The sequence below is a fragment of the Mauremys reevesii genome, linkage group 20, assembly GCF_016161935.1.
Source record: "Mauremys reevesii isolate NIE-2019 linkage group 20, ASM1616193v1, whole genome shotgun sequence".
NCBI classification, from domain to species: domain Eukaryota; kingdom Metazoa; phylum Chordata; order Testudines; family Geoemydidae; genus Mauremys; species Mauremys reevesii.
This window is the reverse complement of record NC_052642.1, coordinates 23,214,106-23,229,926: the sequence shown is the minus strand read 5'-3', so window position 1 is coordinate 23,229,926 and position 15,821 is coordinate 23,214,106. Positions and strand designations below refer to the sequence as shown.

The 15,821-nt window shown below is 47.8% G+C and overlaps 1 protein-coding gene across 11 annotated transcripts in view; it reads right to left on the bottom strand.

Annotated features, from left to right (window-relative positions):
• The window catches only part of FLOT2 (flotillin 2), a 29,373-nt gene extending 15,102 nt beyond the window's left edge, over positions 1–14,271 (bottom strand). The window contains exons 1-4 of one of the 11 annotated variants that reach the window (XM_039507422.1): positions 14,146–14,220; positions 11,295–11,407; positions 5,357–5,438; positions 1,921–2,011 (exon numbers count right to left, since the gene is read on the bottom strand). In XM_039507422.1, coding sequence (XP_039363356.1) covers positions 1,921–2,011; positions 5,357–5,438; positions 11,295–11,337 — 216 coding nt within the window. In that variant the 5' untranslated portion in view covers positions 11,338–11,407; positions 14,146–14,220. Of the gene's footprint in view, positions 1–1,920; positions 2,012–2,883; positions 2,983–5,356; positions 5,439–11,294; positions 11,408–14,145 lie in introns of those variants that run through there. The other 10 variants (XM_039507420.1, XM_039507426.1, XM_039507419.1 and 7 more) reach the window with 10 other exon arrangements.
• Between the last annotated feature and the right edge of the window lie 1,550 nt (positions 14,272–15,821).

Below are 15,821 nucleotides of genomic sequence, written 5' to 3'. Positions count from 1 at the left end.
ACGCTTAGACATTTTCCAAACAGAGAAAGGCCTGGAAGCCAGACTGAACAAGATCATGTGACCCCTTCCCTTTTACTGAGCTCACTGGCAGGTTATAGGCTAACCCCCAAAGGCCCCTTTATCTGAAAGTTTGTATATTACAAATTGCCCAGTAAAAAGGCAGCATATGATCTGCTTGGTCAGTGTCACTCATTTTAAAAGTACAGTCTCAGCTTGAGAACGCCCAGCCAGATTTCATCTCTCTAACTGGAGTAGCTACACAGAGACCACAAGACCTGTGCAGACCCCACAGGCTCAAGCATTCATCAGGAAGCACTCTAGGGAAAGAGCTGAGCACATTTTGAAGACATCGTGGCCTGTAGTCACCCTTCCCAGTCTCACTGTCCAGGCCAGGAGTTGATTTTTGAACTAGTGAATGTCCCGGCAATCAGGAGATGAAACCCAGGACTGAGAGATGCCCCACTTTGGGTGTATGAGCTTTGTCATTCTAATCCAGATGTAGGTTGTTGCTTCAGGGCAGCTCCAGGCATCCAGCCAGGCTCCTATTTCCTCAGTGACTCAAAGGTTATGGAAATGGAGAGTCCTGGGCCCTCTAGGCCCACGACTACTCTTCAGTATCAGCCAAACCAACAGGAACTTTAAACTATTGGGCTGTATCAATCTGATCCTTTTTCCTCTTCATTCCTTGCTAGTTAGGGCCAAAGTACATTGGCAGAGCTCTGTGCGTAGGAGGGTGAGGGATTGGAAGAACAGAGGATGCTGCCTGGCAGGGGTTAGACAGAACCACAGAGCTGCGTGCGTGCCCCAGACCCCTATTTAGATACATATAATACAAGGCATTGGAATTTTGTAACAGTTATAGGAGAGTAAGTATGACTTGGCTAGCAGCCACTACAAACCAGCTCTGAACCAAATCAAAGAGGCACAGGTCAGAGGGCTGATGTCAGCCAACATCAGTTCACAGGCATGAGATATGAGTAGGCAGCAGTGTCCACTGAATAGGCCACTTTACCATTCTGTGAAGTCATTCAAATGTACTGGAGTGAGCCTGCACTCTGCAATCACCCTAATTAAACTGGCATGCAGGCATGGGAGCTAATTACACAGATCCTGCTGTACAGTGCATACAACTGGGTATCACTGCCACGTGAGTTTATAGCTGTGACTATATTTAACAGTTAGTACAGGGCTGTAGTTGTCCTAGCTACGCTATGAACTAAAACAAATATGGTAACGAGTCCCCAGTTCTGCTGTAGCTATAGCGTACAGGAGCCCTTGGAGTAGACCAAGATTCAGCCCAGTGGAGGGAAACTCACACTGATAAATAATAAGCACTTACATAGATGCTTTGGGCACCATACAAACATCAGTCAAAGTAAGATGGACTCTTTCCATACTGTGCTTTTAAAACACACAACATTGCCGCCATGTGGGAAATAGAAGGTCTTGGTTCAATCTTGTTTGGGAACAAGTCAATCAGCCAGTCACATGAGGAATTTTCCACACACAGGCTTTAACTTGAACAACAAAAACCCTGCCTCACAATTTGCCCCTCCCATCTCAAATAAGCCTGAACTGGGTTTGGCTTGCGATTATTGGATGCTCTTGTGTTCTCCCACGGCACACGAGGAGGACAGCGCCCCCAGAGGAAAAAGGGAATGTCTGCAGCATTATTGAAAGGAGTCAGCATGGCCCTGAATTTGGAATACGTCAGTAGCATCTCTCTACATTACCTACAGAGCTATGGAGTGCACCAGGAGGCAAACACCAGAGACGGGGGTGAAGAGGAGGGTGTTGGATCTAGTTGTTGTCCCACTAGAGGAAAAGTTAGTGTTTCTGTTATCCTGCTGCTGCTGTTGCACAAAATGGAAGGGAGAGAAGAAGGTTAGACACAATGTTAGGAAGCTGGTGGGTTATTACCTGTGCAACCCCTGTTACGTACAGTGGGACCCCCTCCGACGTCTCAATATTCTCACAGCGACAGAGGATGGTCATAACCTCCAAAGACAGTCTGAGCAGCGATAAATAAGGGTAGGACAGCAAATACACAAAGCAGTTACCAGAGAATAATAGACACCACGCAAAGGACAGACGGGACTTTCAGGTTTTCATTTTCCCCTATCACTTTCCATGTCTCCCGCTGCCCACTCCAGAGTCCCTAACACTGCTGGGCAGATTTCCATTAGACAAAGCCCAGTCTCTCTCTGCCTGGAGCAGGGGGAGCTGCCACTGCCTAGTGGCTTTATTTAGACTGTATAAATGCAATATGGTTTGATCTGTAATCTGGCTGTGAACCATGTATTTAGATATTCTGCAAAACAAAAGCTTCCTGCCACCTGGACATTGCTGCTACAGCTGTTTAGGAATTTTCTGTCAGTGCCCTTTTTGCAAAATCAATTTTTTTCAGGGAATTTTCAATTTTGCCAAAAAATTCAATTTCCCACTGGGAACATGAAGTGACAGTCCCCACCTTGTCAGTTTCATTTTCTGCCTGCCAGGAGAAAGGGAAATTGACAGGAGCCTGCCAGGCCTGCTGCCAGTGTGCTGACACATTCCATTCCAGGCCTCCACATTTGAAGTGTCAGAATTTCTGACCACCGACTATGTCCAAGGCTGTTCATTTTTGTCCTGAATCAGGATGAAATGTTTTATGAAACCTCAAAATTTTCTATGGGATGGACATTCTGTTTTCTGACCAGCACTAATTAATACTCTGTTTTCCCAGTTCAGAACCAGCAGGGCTTCACTCCGACAACTGTGCAATAACTGTAGGTGTTCTGGCTTTACCTTCTGACTGGTCCTCCTGTGGAGATTTTCTAGTTCACGAGAAGGAAAGTCTCATTCCCTCAGGCAAATGTGAATGTAGGAAGCTTCATTACTTACACTGTGCTTAGGGTTACTCAGGAGGTCATCAGCTCTTGGAAGAAGAATCAAATCCTCCACTCAGGACTTGGCATGCCTGGTAAGGTGCCTCTGAGCGCTCTACAATGTGTATAATTAAAGCCATGTCTACGTTGCACACCTTACAGTGGCACAGCTGTAAGGTACGCAGTGTAGCCACTCTGTCGCCAGGAGAGAGCTCTCCTGCCAACAAAATAAAACCACCCCCAACGAGGGGCGGTAGCGTTGCTGGCGGGAGCACTGTCCACACCAGTGCTTTTCATCGGGCAGGGGTATGTTTTTTTCAAACCCTTGACCGACTGATGAAAGTGCAGTGTTGACATAGCCTAAGCTTATGCACCTCGTGTAACCAACAACCTGGTAACCCAGACTTTTTTTAAGTAAAAGATTAACATTTATATCGTGGCAACACCTAAAAGCCCCATTGTACTAACTAGTGTACAAACATTTAGTAAATTACAATCTCTCCCTGCCCTCGGGCCCACCCCACATTTTAACTCTTTAGACAAATCCTCAGGCCCCTTGAATAAGTTCATTCCTTCTGCAAATGACGTGTCAGACCCTCTCCTTGGGGTTTCTCAAGAAACTCAAAAAGGGAACCATTTAAACACAAAGGACAGGAGCCATCTGTTCAAAGTGTAACTATTCTCCCAACGCTCACATGGTGTCAGACTTCTGAAGCGGTGTGGGGGAAAAGCCTGACAACACTGAAAACACACCGTACCAAAAGCATCAGTTCTCCTGTGCTGCACATCAGAGCTGGGCTTTTCTTCACTCTCCCAACTGACACGAGTGCTACTAGAAAGTCTGTTAAAACTGCAAGCATTAGTTGACAGCCTTCACATGCAGTCGGAGTGCTAGAATGCCCTGGCACTGGAACAACCTAGTGTGGCAGCCACCAAAAGAGAGTCCTGTACAGGTGGTGTGAATCATGTGCAAACAGCATGGATGAGAGCTTGCTATGCCCACAAGCTAACTGACCCAGTGGGTATCCCGAAGTGAACGACGTCTAAGACAATGTGTCATTTCTATTGCGACGGAGGTGCACAGTGAGGCCAGCAACATGCTAACTACACCTGACAGTGGCAGAACACCAAACGAGAGACAAGTGATGAGACCCACCAGTGCAGGTTAACTAGAACCCTTTGGCTTTCACGCTCATTGCAAAACCATAAAGTCTCGTCTTTCTCCTTTTCCCTATTAATTCTTATAAGTGCGGAGGAGCCCCACACGGGTCAGCTGGGTGTTACGACTGTGTTACTTATTGTGACATTCCCATGGACCTGCAGACTAAGCAGTTACATTAGGACAACAGCAGCACTATCACAGCATGTTAGTTCAAAGACTGAAGCAATAATAAACAGCAAGCAAAATGCATGGCTGGGAATGGGGAGACAAAGGAAATCCCTTGGTTTTAAACAGAAATTCGGGCCCAATCCCAAAGTAACAGTTAGTTTGGGAAACTATGCAGGGCTGCATACCTTTAGGAAAATAGACTTGAGTAACAGGAGACGGAAATTGCTCCATCCCTCCCCCTGTATGTTCAGTGCCACCGGCAAATCACCAGCACCCTTAGCAAAAAGACTGGCTTGGCAATAACAGTCCGACATATGGCTCTCCTGACGGAGCGTCTACACTTACTGATGGACAAACCAAACTGGCCACAAAGGAAAACCAGCGCCCACTACAGAGCACCTCTATTACAGCCTCTTAGCAAAGCAGCAGCAGTGTCCCTGTTACTGCATTTCACCTCACAGCAAGGGGAATAGCAACTGCAAGTTCCTGAGTTCCCCCAAACTGCAATGTGGAAAGAAAAATAAATTAATTAACATTAAACAGACACAGCCCCTCAATTTGGTTTGATTTTGAGGTATCTGGAAAAAATAAAATAAATTTTAAGGGGGAGGCATGCAGACACATAATATCTGTCTGAAGAATGCTTCAGCTGAAAGGAGACTATCATTCGCCCTGGTATCTGGGCATCTCTGGGTCCTATTTTGAACAGGACAACATGAATAGATGGTACATTGAAACAGCAGGAAATATTTCTTGAAGTATCACAAAGACCAGCTGCAGGATGGCCAGAGGCTGAATCCCACAGCTGGATTTAAAGAGGGCTGTGCAGGTGTTAGCGGCCCTGAAAGACCATCATTAAATTAGTGTAATTAGATCTCATGCTTCAGGACATTCCTCAACAGCCAAAAAGGATCTTCAGCTCCTTCCCATCACTTCATCTACTACAACACTGCACAACCGTTTAGAGGCATCGTAGGGGGTGGTGGAGCTTTCCTTTGAAACAACAAATATTGGCCATGGCTGGAGGCAGGGTACTGGGCTTGACGGGGATCAATGGTTTGATCTTGTTTGGCCAATTCTATGTTCCTAAAGGTACTGCTGGCAGCCTGAAGGTTTACCTACCCAAAAGACACAAGCAAGAGGAGAGCGGTCTCCTTACCTTTGTGTGTCAGAAATGCACCACCAAGCCCAGGCCCAGCCTCCGAACACATACTGCTTTAGATCAGAGCCACAGCAGCCACCTGCAGCACAAGCAGAAAGCACAAGTACGTTATAGTTACACACGCAGACCCATCTCCCCTAGGCAAGCTAAAGATAAAAACGTGCTTCCAAAGAGCTCTCCACTCAACGATGAGCCCCAGTAGCCACCCCAAGATTGCAGAAAATGCATGCTCAGTTCCTGGGAAAGCAAAGGCAGAGAGCAGCTCACTGACAAACAGCAGCTTCTGGAATACTGGCCTTTCTACCTCCAGAGGCTGAGGAAATTAATTCTGCTAGTTTTCCCCAATCTTCCTGAACCTACAGTGATGTCTGACACGCCATGCGACCGATGCAATGGTAGAGGCGAGCTAAATTCATGCTAATCCACAGGACAGGGCACATGAAGAACATCTTTCCTGAAGCCCCCCTATATACTGCTCTCCTCACCACTGAGGTGGTTGTACATTCAGTGCTGACCCAACTACCATATTTGCAAGAGTTAGACCAGGGGTGGGCAAAATATGGCCTGGGGGCCGCATCTAGCCCTTCAGACGTTTTATTCCGGCCCTCGAGCTCCCACTGGGGAGCAGGGCCCAGGGCTTGCCCCACTCCGGTGCTCCTGCCAGGGTGCGGGGTCAGGGTTTGGTCCCACTCCACGTGGCTCCCAGAAGCAGCAGCATGCCCCCCCTCTGACTCCTACACGAAGGGGCAGCCAGGGGGCTCCACATACTGCCCCCACAGCTCCCATTACCCGAGAACCACGGCCAATGGAAGCTGCAGGGGTGGCACCTGCAGATGGGGCAATGCGCAGAGCTGCCTGGCAATGCCTCTGTGTAGGAGGCAGAGCAGGGACATGCCACTGCTTCCAGGAGTTGCTTGAGGTAAGGGCTGCCCGGAGCCTCCATCCCAGTCCCTGGCTCCTGCATCTCTGCCCCAGCCCTGATCCCTCTCCCGCCCTCCAAACCCCTCAGTCCCAGCCCAGAGCACCCTCCTACACCCCCCCCAACCTCCTGCCTGGAGCCCCCTCCTGGACCCTGAACTCCTCATTTCTGGTCCCACCCCAAAGCCTGCACCCTCAGGCACCAACCCCCAGTTTCATGAGCATTCACGGCCCGCCATGCAATTTCCATACCCAGATGTCGCCCTCGGGCCAAAAAGTTTGCCCATCCCTGAGTTAGACTGTAATGCCTTAGCAGTTGTATTACAGCAATGGGTGCTAGAGAAAACCCCTCGGGGCAGGTCCTGTAAAAAGCAACATATATTTGCAGTACTAAATAAAAATTAAAAATCCTTTCCAAGATCCGGGGGGCGAAGAAATCCTGCCAGGGCCTAGAGTGGGTTAGCTGGATTCCCTGTTTCCTGTACAGAAGCACAGATAATACATTACAGTAAATATGGCGTGAAGTCCTTCTCTATGTAGAATCAGGAAGCTAGTGCCCCTTTCGCTCTGCTCAAAGCTCTTTTCACAAGGTTATTTTCTGAAGGCAACTTTTCAGTATAAATCCTATTAAATGTACTACAAAATGTTTGTTGTTTGCCATGCTGGAATCCAACAGGCAGAAGGTGTCTGTGTTTCAAAAGCAGAGCAATTTATTGTAACAACCTAGGCTTCTTTTCACAGACACAGACAGTGTTATCTCAAAAGGACCTTATGCTTCAGGCTTCTAAAGCAACACAGTTTAAAAAAACAAGTTGAAAAGTTGGATTCTTGCAGGGGGAATATCCCAAGCTGTGGACAATACCGGCTGCTTTTGGCTCAGGAATATTAGGAAATCCCAGGCTTTGAGAGTAAAACACAGCCTCAATTGCTTGCAAGTTGCTTAACTTTGTGTTTTTTCCAGTAACTCTTTTTGCCATGCTCAGGTTTAAGACCTGAAACCAGTGAGCTTAAGAGCCACTAGCTTAGATTTTTGTTTTGATCACTACTTGTACATGCATTATTCTCCCACCTCCAAGACAACAGCTCCACGCCAACTTTCATGACCGCTGGAAGACTATTCCTCCGAATCGGGGGAAGACTTAGGCCTGGTCTGCACTTAAAAATTAGATCAACCATAGTTACCTCACTTGGGGCTGTGAAAAACTGTGTATCCTGAGTGCCGCAGTTAGATTAACCGAACCAGCCGGGAAAAGGCAGCTAGGTTAACGAAAGAATTCTTCTGTAGACCTAGCTATTGGCTTTGCGAGAGATGGATTAGAAAAAACCCTGCTGTGGAAGTAGGGAGTGTCCACACTGTGCCGCAGTAGCGAAGACAAGCCCTCAGAGAAGCTGATTGATATGACAACTCCTAAAACAGATTCAAAGTAATGTCATCTAATATCTCTTGGAGGATAGGAGACTGGCTTGCGCCGTTAAGTAGCCAGACTCTCAGAATGTACCCTCTCTGCTGCTTCTTAACCTCATTTTCTGTCTGTTACCTATATAGCACCATGTTCTGGATAGATTCTGCTTCCCAGAAACATACTTATCACTGAGCAGAATGGCAGCACGTGTCCCTTCAAACAGATATTATTTTCTTTCATGGACAATGCAAGGAAATATCCTACTTAGAATCTTCTCCAAAATGAGCAGCAGCACCCTTACTAGTTCTCACCAGAAAGCACAGAAAGTTACATTTGCGCACAGAAGATTTGGTGACATTTAGTAAAATCATTCTGAATAGTGTCCAAAGCAGAAATAAAGTTTTTCTAGAAAGAGTCAGTCTGAATTGACTAACAGGAGTGAATTGCCAGACTGGTTCTTTAATACAAGTTGTACATCTGGGCACAGCAGAATACCATGGTGGTAAAAGAATGAGCTGCAGGAACAAATTGCTTTAAACACTAATTTCCCATTTACAATCTTGCCATCTGCTTCCCAGGTCCCAAAGAGCAAGTGAAAAAACAAAAACAAATCACCGATGTGAAAACTTTGCAAATCTGGAAAACAATCCCCAGGATAATGAGATTTGGCAGCAAAACCTATTTCAGCTAGAACATCCCCTCTTTTCTTCAGGTCTGGGTCTCACAGCTACTTGGCTACAATTTATAGACACCCACTGTGCCTTTTCCAGCACAATAGAATGCAGCCAGCTAGATTCCCAAGGGAGGGAGGATTCATGCCAGACAGCAGTATTCCAGCTTGGAGCCTGCAGAGGGAAGTGCTCCTGCATTAAAGTCAGAAGTGTTCCCAGAGCCAACAGAAACTAGATGGCCTGTTTCTTATGAGATTAGATGAACCAAATTAGGGTTTATGATTAGTTCCAGGTATACATACAGAAAATGCCTCCAGCAGATCCAAAAAGGCACTTTGCGCTGCTGCTGTAAGAGTCACATACAAGAAACGACAGATGGGGAGAGGCCAGAAACACACAGGATGGCTACATTACATCTGGAACAAGCCTCCCAGCTGTTGACAGACTTATGCTAGCAAGCTAAAATTAGCACATTCCCGGCTGCAGAGTAGACATACCCACCAGGCCCAAAGCTAAGAGGTCCCTTCTGCAGTTTAAACCATTAAACAGATGCGTATTGTCTGCTGTAATCAAACTAGCTTTGATAAGTGAGCGTGACAATGTGAGCCATCACCACCTAATCTAGCTGCTGCCTTTGGGAGCGTAACCATTACAGATGGTAGCAGGTCATATCGGGAGGGTCTCTGGTGATCCCACACCCTCTTCCAGTGACTTCATGGAGACAGGATGGTGATGGGAAGGAGAATCAAAATGAGCTGGGCCCCAGGAGAAAGGAGGGAATAGGAACCCCCTCCTTCACCTGTATGGAACAACTTCTCTTGCTTTCTTCTTACCCCCCATTATGGGAAAAGCGATGCCAAATCTCATTGTTCTGTATGTAGAACGAACGGTGGAAGTCACATGACCCAATCTGTTTATTGTTCAAACATACTGGGCTTGTTAACCAAAATAAACTGAGCCATGTGGGGAAATGTCAAAAAAACACTAACAACCGGGTGCAGAAAACTAGGGAGCTGGTTAGTAATTAAAAGCAATTATTGATGGGGAGGAGAGAAAATGAAACTGGACAACAGATGCATAAAGAAATTCCTATGCAGTGAAGTCAGAGTCTGTCTAGGCATAGATCAGTGTCAGAATCTCAGGCACTAGTGTGAAGCTGAGTTAAGCCTTGTCTACACACAAGTTGTATCAACTTAACTAAAATGAATTTAAATAGTATGGGTTAGTTAAACCAGTGCACACTCCTGTCTGGACACTTCTTAATCAAAAACTGGTTACACTAGTTTAGCTAGCACCAGTAACAAGCTAAACTGATGACACTGTCTAGATCAGTCTAAAACTGTCTGCACAGCATTTGCACTGGGTTAACTAAATTGAGTTCAAAACACACCTTTGAATGAACGGGTACAACTCTGTGTATAGATCAGGCCTTGTTAAAAAAAATCCAATGTGTGGCTGGAATTTTACGAGCCATAACAAAGATGTGCAACATTACACCATGAAAATCTCACACTAAATTCTTCCTGGAAACTAAAGGGAAAAGCCCTAAGGCAATGTTAAGCAAACCACACATGCAGAGATGCTATTCCAACTCTTTTGGAGACTTAAAAAGCACTTGACAAAGGAAACCTTGGATTCCATCTGTTGCAAAAGGCTACAGTGCCACCTCCTGGGAAGGGCAGTGTCTCTGAAGATTACCCAGTTCTATGTAATTACTGAATAACAGTATTAAAGATTGGCTCAGGCTAGTGTCACAGTGCAATCCACCTTGACAGGCTGTGAGGTTGCATACTGGACAGTAACAAACCAACAGGTTTCAGGGAAAGAACAGTACTGCATCCAGTCACAGGTCAAGATTTTTGGCTAATCACATTTATGAAACTAAACAGATTATCATGGTACTCTGATCTTAGGGGAAATGGAAGCCCATTTCCTTTACAGACCTTTTAAACAGCTAACCCTGCATGAGGTGTGTAAGAACTTCACTCTCAGGAACAGACATATTCTGAATACAAATGTGGAAATCTGATTCCAAAGGCAAAACAGATAAGGATAAAACCTCTCCCATGCAGAGAAGCCAGCCAGAGCTGCCTGTTCCCCCTTACTGTTATACCATGCCTACAAACTTTTAATCCGTCTACAAAGCTAGGGAATTAAAGCATTGTTAGTCAGAAGATCATGGGCGTCCATATTTGTTCTGTGACCCGCATATCATATTTGTTGTTTACAAGTCAAAAAGGCGATTTTTTCCCCATGGAAAATTGGGATTTCCTTCGGTCTCTTACATCAACACATACAAGAAAGGGTCTGCCACCATTTTGTTGCTGAATAGAATCCAGATTACTCAAGAGACAAGCAGAGTAAAGACATGTCAGTAAGGGAAGCCGATACATTTGCTGTTATTTATGGACTGCAATCACAAGTTAAAGATTGCTCATGTGAGATCTCTAGTAACAATAAGGATATTGTATTACAGGATCACAATTCATGACTGGCAGCGTGCAGGAGGCATGCATAGCTTAAATTCAGGGAAGTGAAATAAGCCAGCCAAATAAACCCAACGTCAACAGTGCAGTCCGTATCGTTCGTTTATGCAATGGGAACTGCAGTCTGATTGTCTAGATAAAGTACCTTTTCCTGAAAAACTTCAATGGCACCAGTGCCCTGGGAGAGAAGCCACAGCCTCAGTAATGGCCAGCATGGAGAGTGCTGGACACCCGGTTCTGGGCCAGATTTCACACGGAAGTGTCCCATAGCACAGTGCTGTCCTTAGGTTAAACTAGAACCAAACCACAGAAAATCCTGAATAGTTTTTTAAATGCTGAACAGAAGAACTTCAAGTCTGGATTTAAAAGTTCCCAGAAGTAATTTTATAAACAATACGTGGCTTAACAGGAACCCAGAGAAATTACCACAGAGTGGGAGTAAAGCACGAACACTCACCATTGACCTGTACCCTTGGAATCAGATTTCCAAATAAGGCCATCCAGCAAAGGGTTGCATTGGTCAAACAGAAGTTACAGAGCGCTGACTGCTTGTTGGGGTGCTGAATGTCACTATAAAAAGTATTGAAAGAAAACCACACCCCTGAAGTGGCATATGGTGACACACCCTCCTCAACAGAGACAAGAATTTATTCTAAAAAAGCTTTTCAATTAAAATATTTCTGAGCCATCTTCCTAGTAAGTGACTCTTTTAACAGTATTGCTAAGGGGACCCAATACAGCAGAACATAAACTGTTCACAACATGTTCTAATATTGGTTTATCACACACAAAAACTTCACAGCTATGATCTTAATAACTACACACAGCAGGGATGAAAACCAAAACGGACACAAGGTTCTGCATTTACAGACAGTTTACCTCTGCCCCAGAGGTTGCTCAATGTTCATGGAATGCTCTGCCCCGGCATGCTAAGAACCCACCAGTCACTCAACACCCAGCTAAACAAAGGGTTACCACCACAGGCACAACTGTGCAGCCAGGGCCCAGGCTGAACACCTGTTGCAAAGCACCCAGGAAAGAATGAGGCATCCATAAGCACCCCCAACTCTTTCAGCCTGTTCCCCAAGCACAGAACCAGTGCTCTTAGGAAACAGGCAGAGTAGTGAAATACAAAGGCCATCTTTGGTGACAGTACGGAATATAGAAAAAACCTTTATAGCCAGGACTGATGTATTCATATACAAGAACGCAGCAATGGCCATACTACAGGGTCAGACCCATGGCTGATCTAACCCAGTACCCTGTCTTCCAACAGTGGCCGATGCCAGATGCTTATGAGGGAATGAACAGAACAGAGCAATTACTGAATGATCCATCACATCATCCAGTTCCAGCTTCTAGCAGTCAGAGGTTTAGGGACACCTAGAGCATGGGGTTGCATCCCTGACCATCTTGGCTAATAGTCATTGCTGTATCCATCCTCCACAAAAATATCTATTCTTATTTGACCCCCCAAAATCCTCAGCATGCTATTACATTTGATAGGTTATCCTAGGCACACTGGGGCTGAGCTATGGGAAACTGCACAGTTTGGGGGTGTTAATGGATACCACAGATTTCTGTTGCCATGTCTTGCGATTCAGAGTTCATATATTGCTGCTTTCATAATTATATTTTGCTTTAAAAAATTAGTAACTAATCAGGGGTTAAAATAAACTTGTTTAAAGACCAAATTTAAAAAAACAGGATAATTCCCCTTCCTTTGCTATTTGTAAAATACTATTCTTGTATCCTGTAAGCAGGTTTTAGAACATTTGAACTCATTACGACCAACTTATTAGGCTCTGTAACAGGCCTGTCCTTTAAGAAAGGCTTACAGATTGCTTAATAGAATCATAGAATATTAGGGTTGGAAGGGACCTCAGGAGGTCATCTATTCCAACCCTCTGCTCAAAGCAGGACCAATCCTCAACTAAATCCCCAAATCCTTAAATGACCCCCTCAAGGACTGAACTCACAACCCTGGGTTTAGTAGGCCAATGCTCAAATCACTGAGCTATCCCTCCCCCAATAGACCAACTGGAAGTGATTGCCACTGCCTGCAGGAAATTTCAGGCTGATTTAAGTGGCTTGCAAACCATGATGATGTAGTTTCAGATACACAGCAATGGGAGTGGAGCAGCCTTATAATCATAATGATCTTCTGTAACCCCAAACGTTTGTTCCCTCCAAGACACGAGGAAAGGTGGTTAAAGATTTGAGGGTCAGAGTCCCTATCACCACACCCATCCATCACAAAGCCAGTGGTGACAAAGAGGATTTATGTCACCTGAGAGCGTATTGAGCAACTGAACATTATCTGTAGATGTCCTAAACATTCTCTTGCCCACAGCCCAGCGTTCCACATAACCACAACAGATCCAGCCATCACCTACTGGATGCAGCATCATGTATTGGTGTTTAATACAATTCCACATTTTGATAGAACCAGGCCCCAGATCCTCTCCTACTAAGGCCTTGTCCTTCACTGTGCAAACTTTGCAGTTGCAACTGTAGCATAAATCAGGTGAAGTCATAAAATCATCACTCTCAGTGCAGTTAGCAGACACAGTAGAAAGGCACCTGCTGCTTCTATTGTTGCTACCACTGTTGATGAATTACAGAAACAAAGCTCACTAGCAGAGCTGCAGCCTCGGAGAGTAACACCACCAGCAATAAACGGGCAGCATGGGGATCAAGGCTGCTGAATGTGCAATGGTAGCCACACCCTTGCTGCTCCAAGGTGGCAAAGGGAAAGGGCTCACATGCCCTCATGGGTGGGAACGATGGAAACCCCCCACCCTCACTGAAGACCCAGTGAGACTCTTTCCCTTTTGGCCACCTCCTGCCCCAATCCGTCTCTAAGCGGAAAGGGTGTCTGACCTCCATTCCACACACACCGATGCACCTTTCACTCCAAGTCCCTCTGCTCACGGCTCCAACCCCTCCCGAGACATTTCACACCTGACTCCTTGGCCTGCAAGGGGCACAGGGGAGTGTGACCCCAAAGCGCCAGCCCCAGGTGCTACCCTGGGCACCCCGCCCCGCCGCCCCCAGCCCACTGGAGAGCAGGAATGGAGCTGGCACCCAGCCCTTCGCTCCAGACCCCCGCAGAGCCACGGGGTCCCCGCCCCCATCAGAGGTGTGGGGAACCCCCTGGTAAACCGCCCCCCTTCACCCCTGCAGGGGCTGCACTACAGGGGCCCTTCCCCCTCAGTGCCACGGGGACTCCCCGCTGAGCCCCCCCCCGTCACCCCAGTAGGGCCCCTGGCCCCGCCCCCAGGCCCAGGCCCAGGCCCCGCCCCTACCTGACACCACCAGCGCCTCGTTGGGCCCCACCGTGTGGCAATTGCCCATGACGCCGGTGGCAGCGACACCTCCCCGCCCGACTCCCAGCCGCAGCGGCAGCCTCGCCCCGCCGATCCCACAACGCCCCGCGCTCCATGGGCCCCGCCCAGACACCGGAAGTACGTCACCACGGAGGGAAAATCGGTCTGGGGCGTCGCCATGTTGGGAGGGGCTCCCAGGTGGCGCGCGCGCCCGGCAGGGGGAATGGCGGACCCCGGCCGCCATGTTGGATTGAGGGAGGGGCGGGGTGTGTCTGGGGGGGTGTCTGTTACCCAGTGCCATGGTGTGTGTGTGTGTGTGGGGGGGGTCTGTCAGACCGTGCCGTGCTGGTGCGTGTGGGGGGGTCTGTCAGCCGGTGCCGTGCTGGGGGTGTGTGGGGTCTGTCAGACGGTGCCGTGCTGGGGTGTGTGTGTGTGGGGTCTGTCAGACGGTGCCGTGCTGGGGGTGTGTGTGTGTGGGGTCTGTCAGACGGTGCCGTGCTGGGGTGTGGGGTCTGTCAGACGGTGCCGTGCTGGGGGTGTGTGAGTGGGTGAGTTCTGTCATACTGTGACTTGCTGGGGGTGTGTGGGGTGGTCTGTCATACGGATTCGTGCTGGGGGTGTGGGGGGGGGGGTCTGTCAGACGGTGCCGTGCTGGGGTGTGTGTGTGTGTGGGGTCTGTCAGACGGTGCCGTGCTGGGGTGTGTGGGGGTCTGTCAGACGGTGCCGTGCTGGGGGTGTGTGTGGTCTGTCAGACGGTGCCGTGCTGGGGGTGTGTGTGGGGGGGGGTCTGTCAGACGGTGCCGTGCTGGGGGTGTGGGGGGGGGTCTGTCAGACGGTGCCGTGCTGGGGGTGTGTGTGTGGGGGGGTCTGTCAGACGGTGCCGTGCTGGGCTGGATGTACTGTGTCACCAGCTGGCCTGTGGGGCTGGTAAGGAGCTGGTAGAGAACATGGGGATGATCATTGGACACAGGGTCACACTTATAGGTAAGCAGTGTCAGCAGCTGTTCAGTTGCCCCCATTAACACCCAGCAGCTCAGGCTGATTTTTACAGTTTTGGCCTTTTCTGTAAATCCCCAATTCTGTGACCAGCTAACACCTGTAAAAGTGTTAGACAATATCTACAGGTCGTGTTAAAGGGGGTTTCACCTCATGTTCATTCACTCAGTTTTAAACAAGCACCCCCCCCCCACACACACACACACTCTAGACAGAATTTAAATAACTCTCAACTTGCTGACTGCAGACAAGACACTGTCAGAGAGACACAGCAGCTATTTCACTGGAGGAGGCACCCATTGGTCAGTACGCAGTGAGGACTTACCAGCATTTTGTCTCTTTGTGCACGTAGCTGTTACCTCTAGTATCCTGCCCAGAACGTCAGCAGACTTCCTTTGACCGTCAGCCTTCCAAAACCCTCTCGGCGAACACGTATCTGCTACCCCGGCATTCTGTGCAGTTCTAGCACATGGACCCCAGCTGACCAGTTACATACAGAAACAGCCCCATGAAACTGTTGCATTTGGGATACTACAGAACTAGGCAATTGCCCCAGTGGAAACGTTTTAAGTGTTAGGCATCAGTGCTATTCTTGAAAAGCAAGGACTGGGGCTGCTCTGAGAAAGTGGGATGGGGAAATGATACATGCTCAAGGAGGT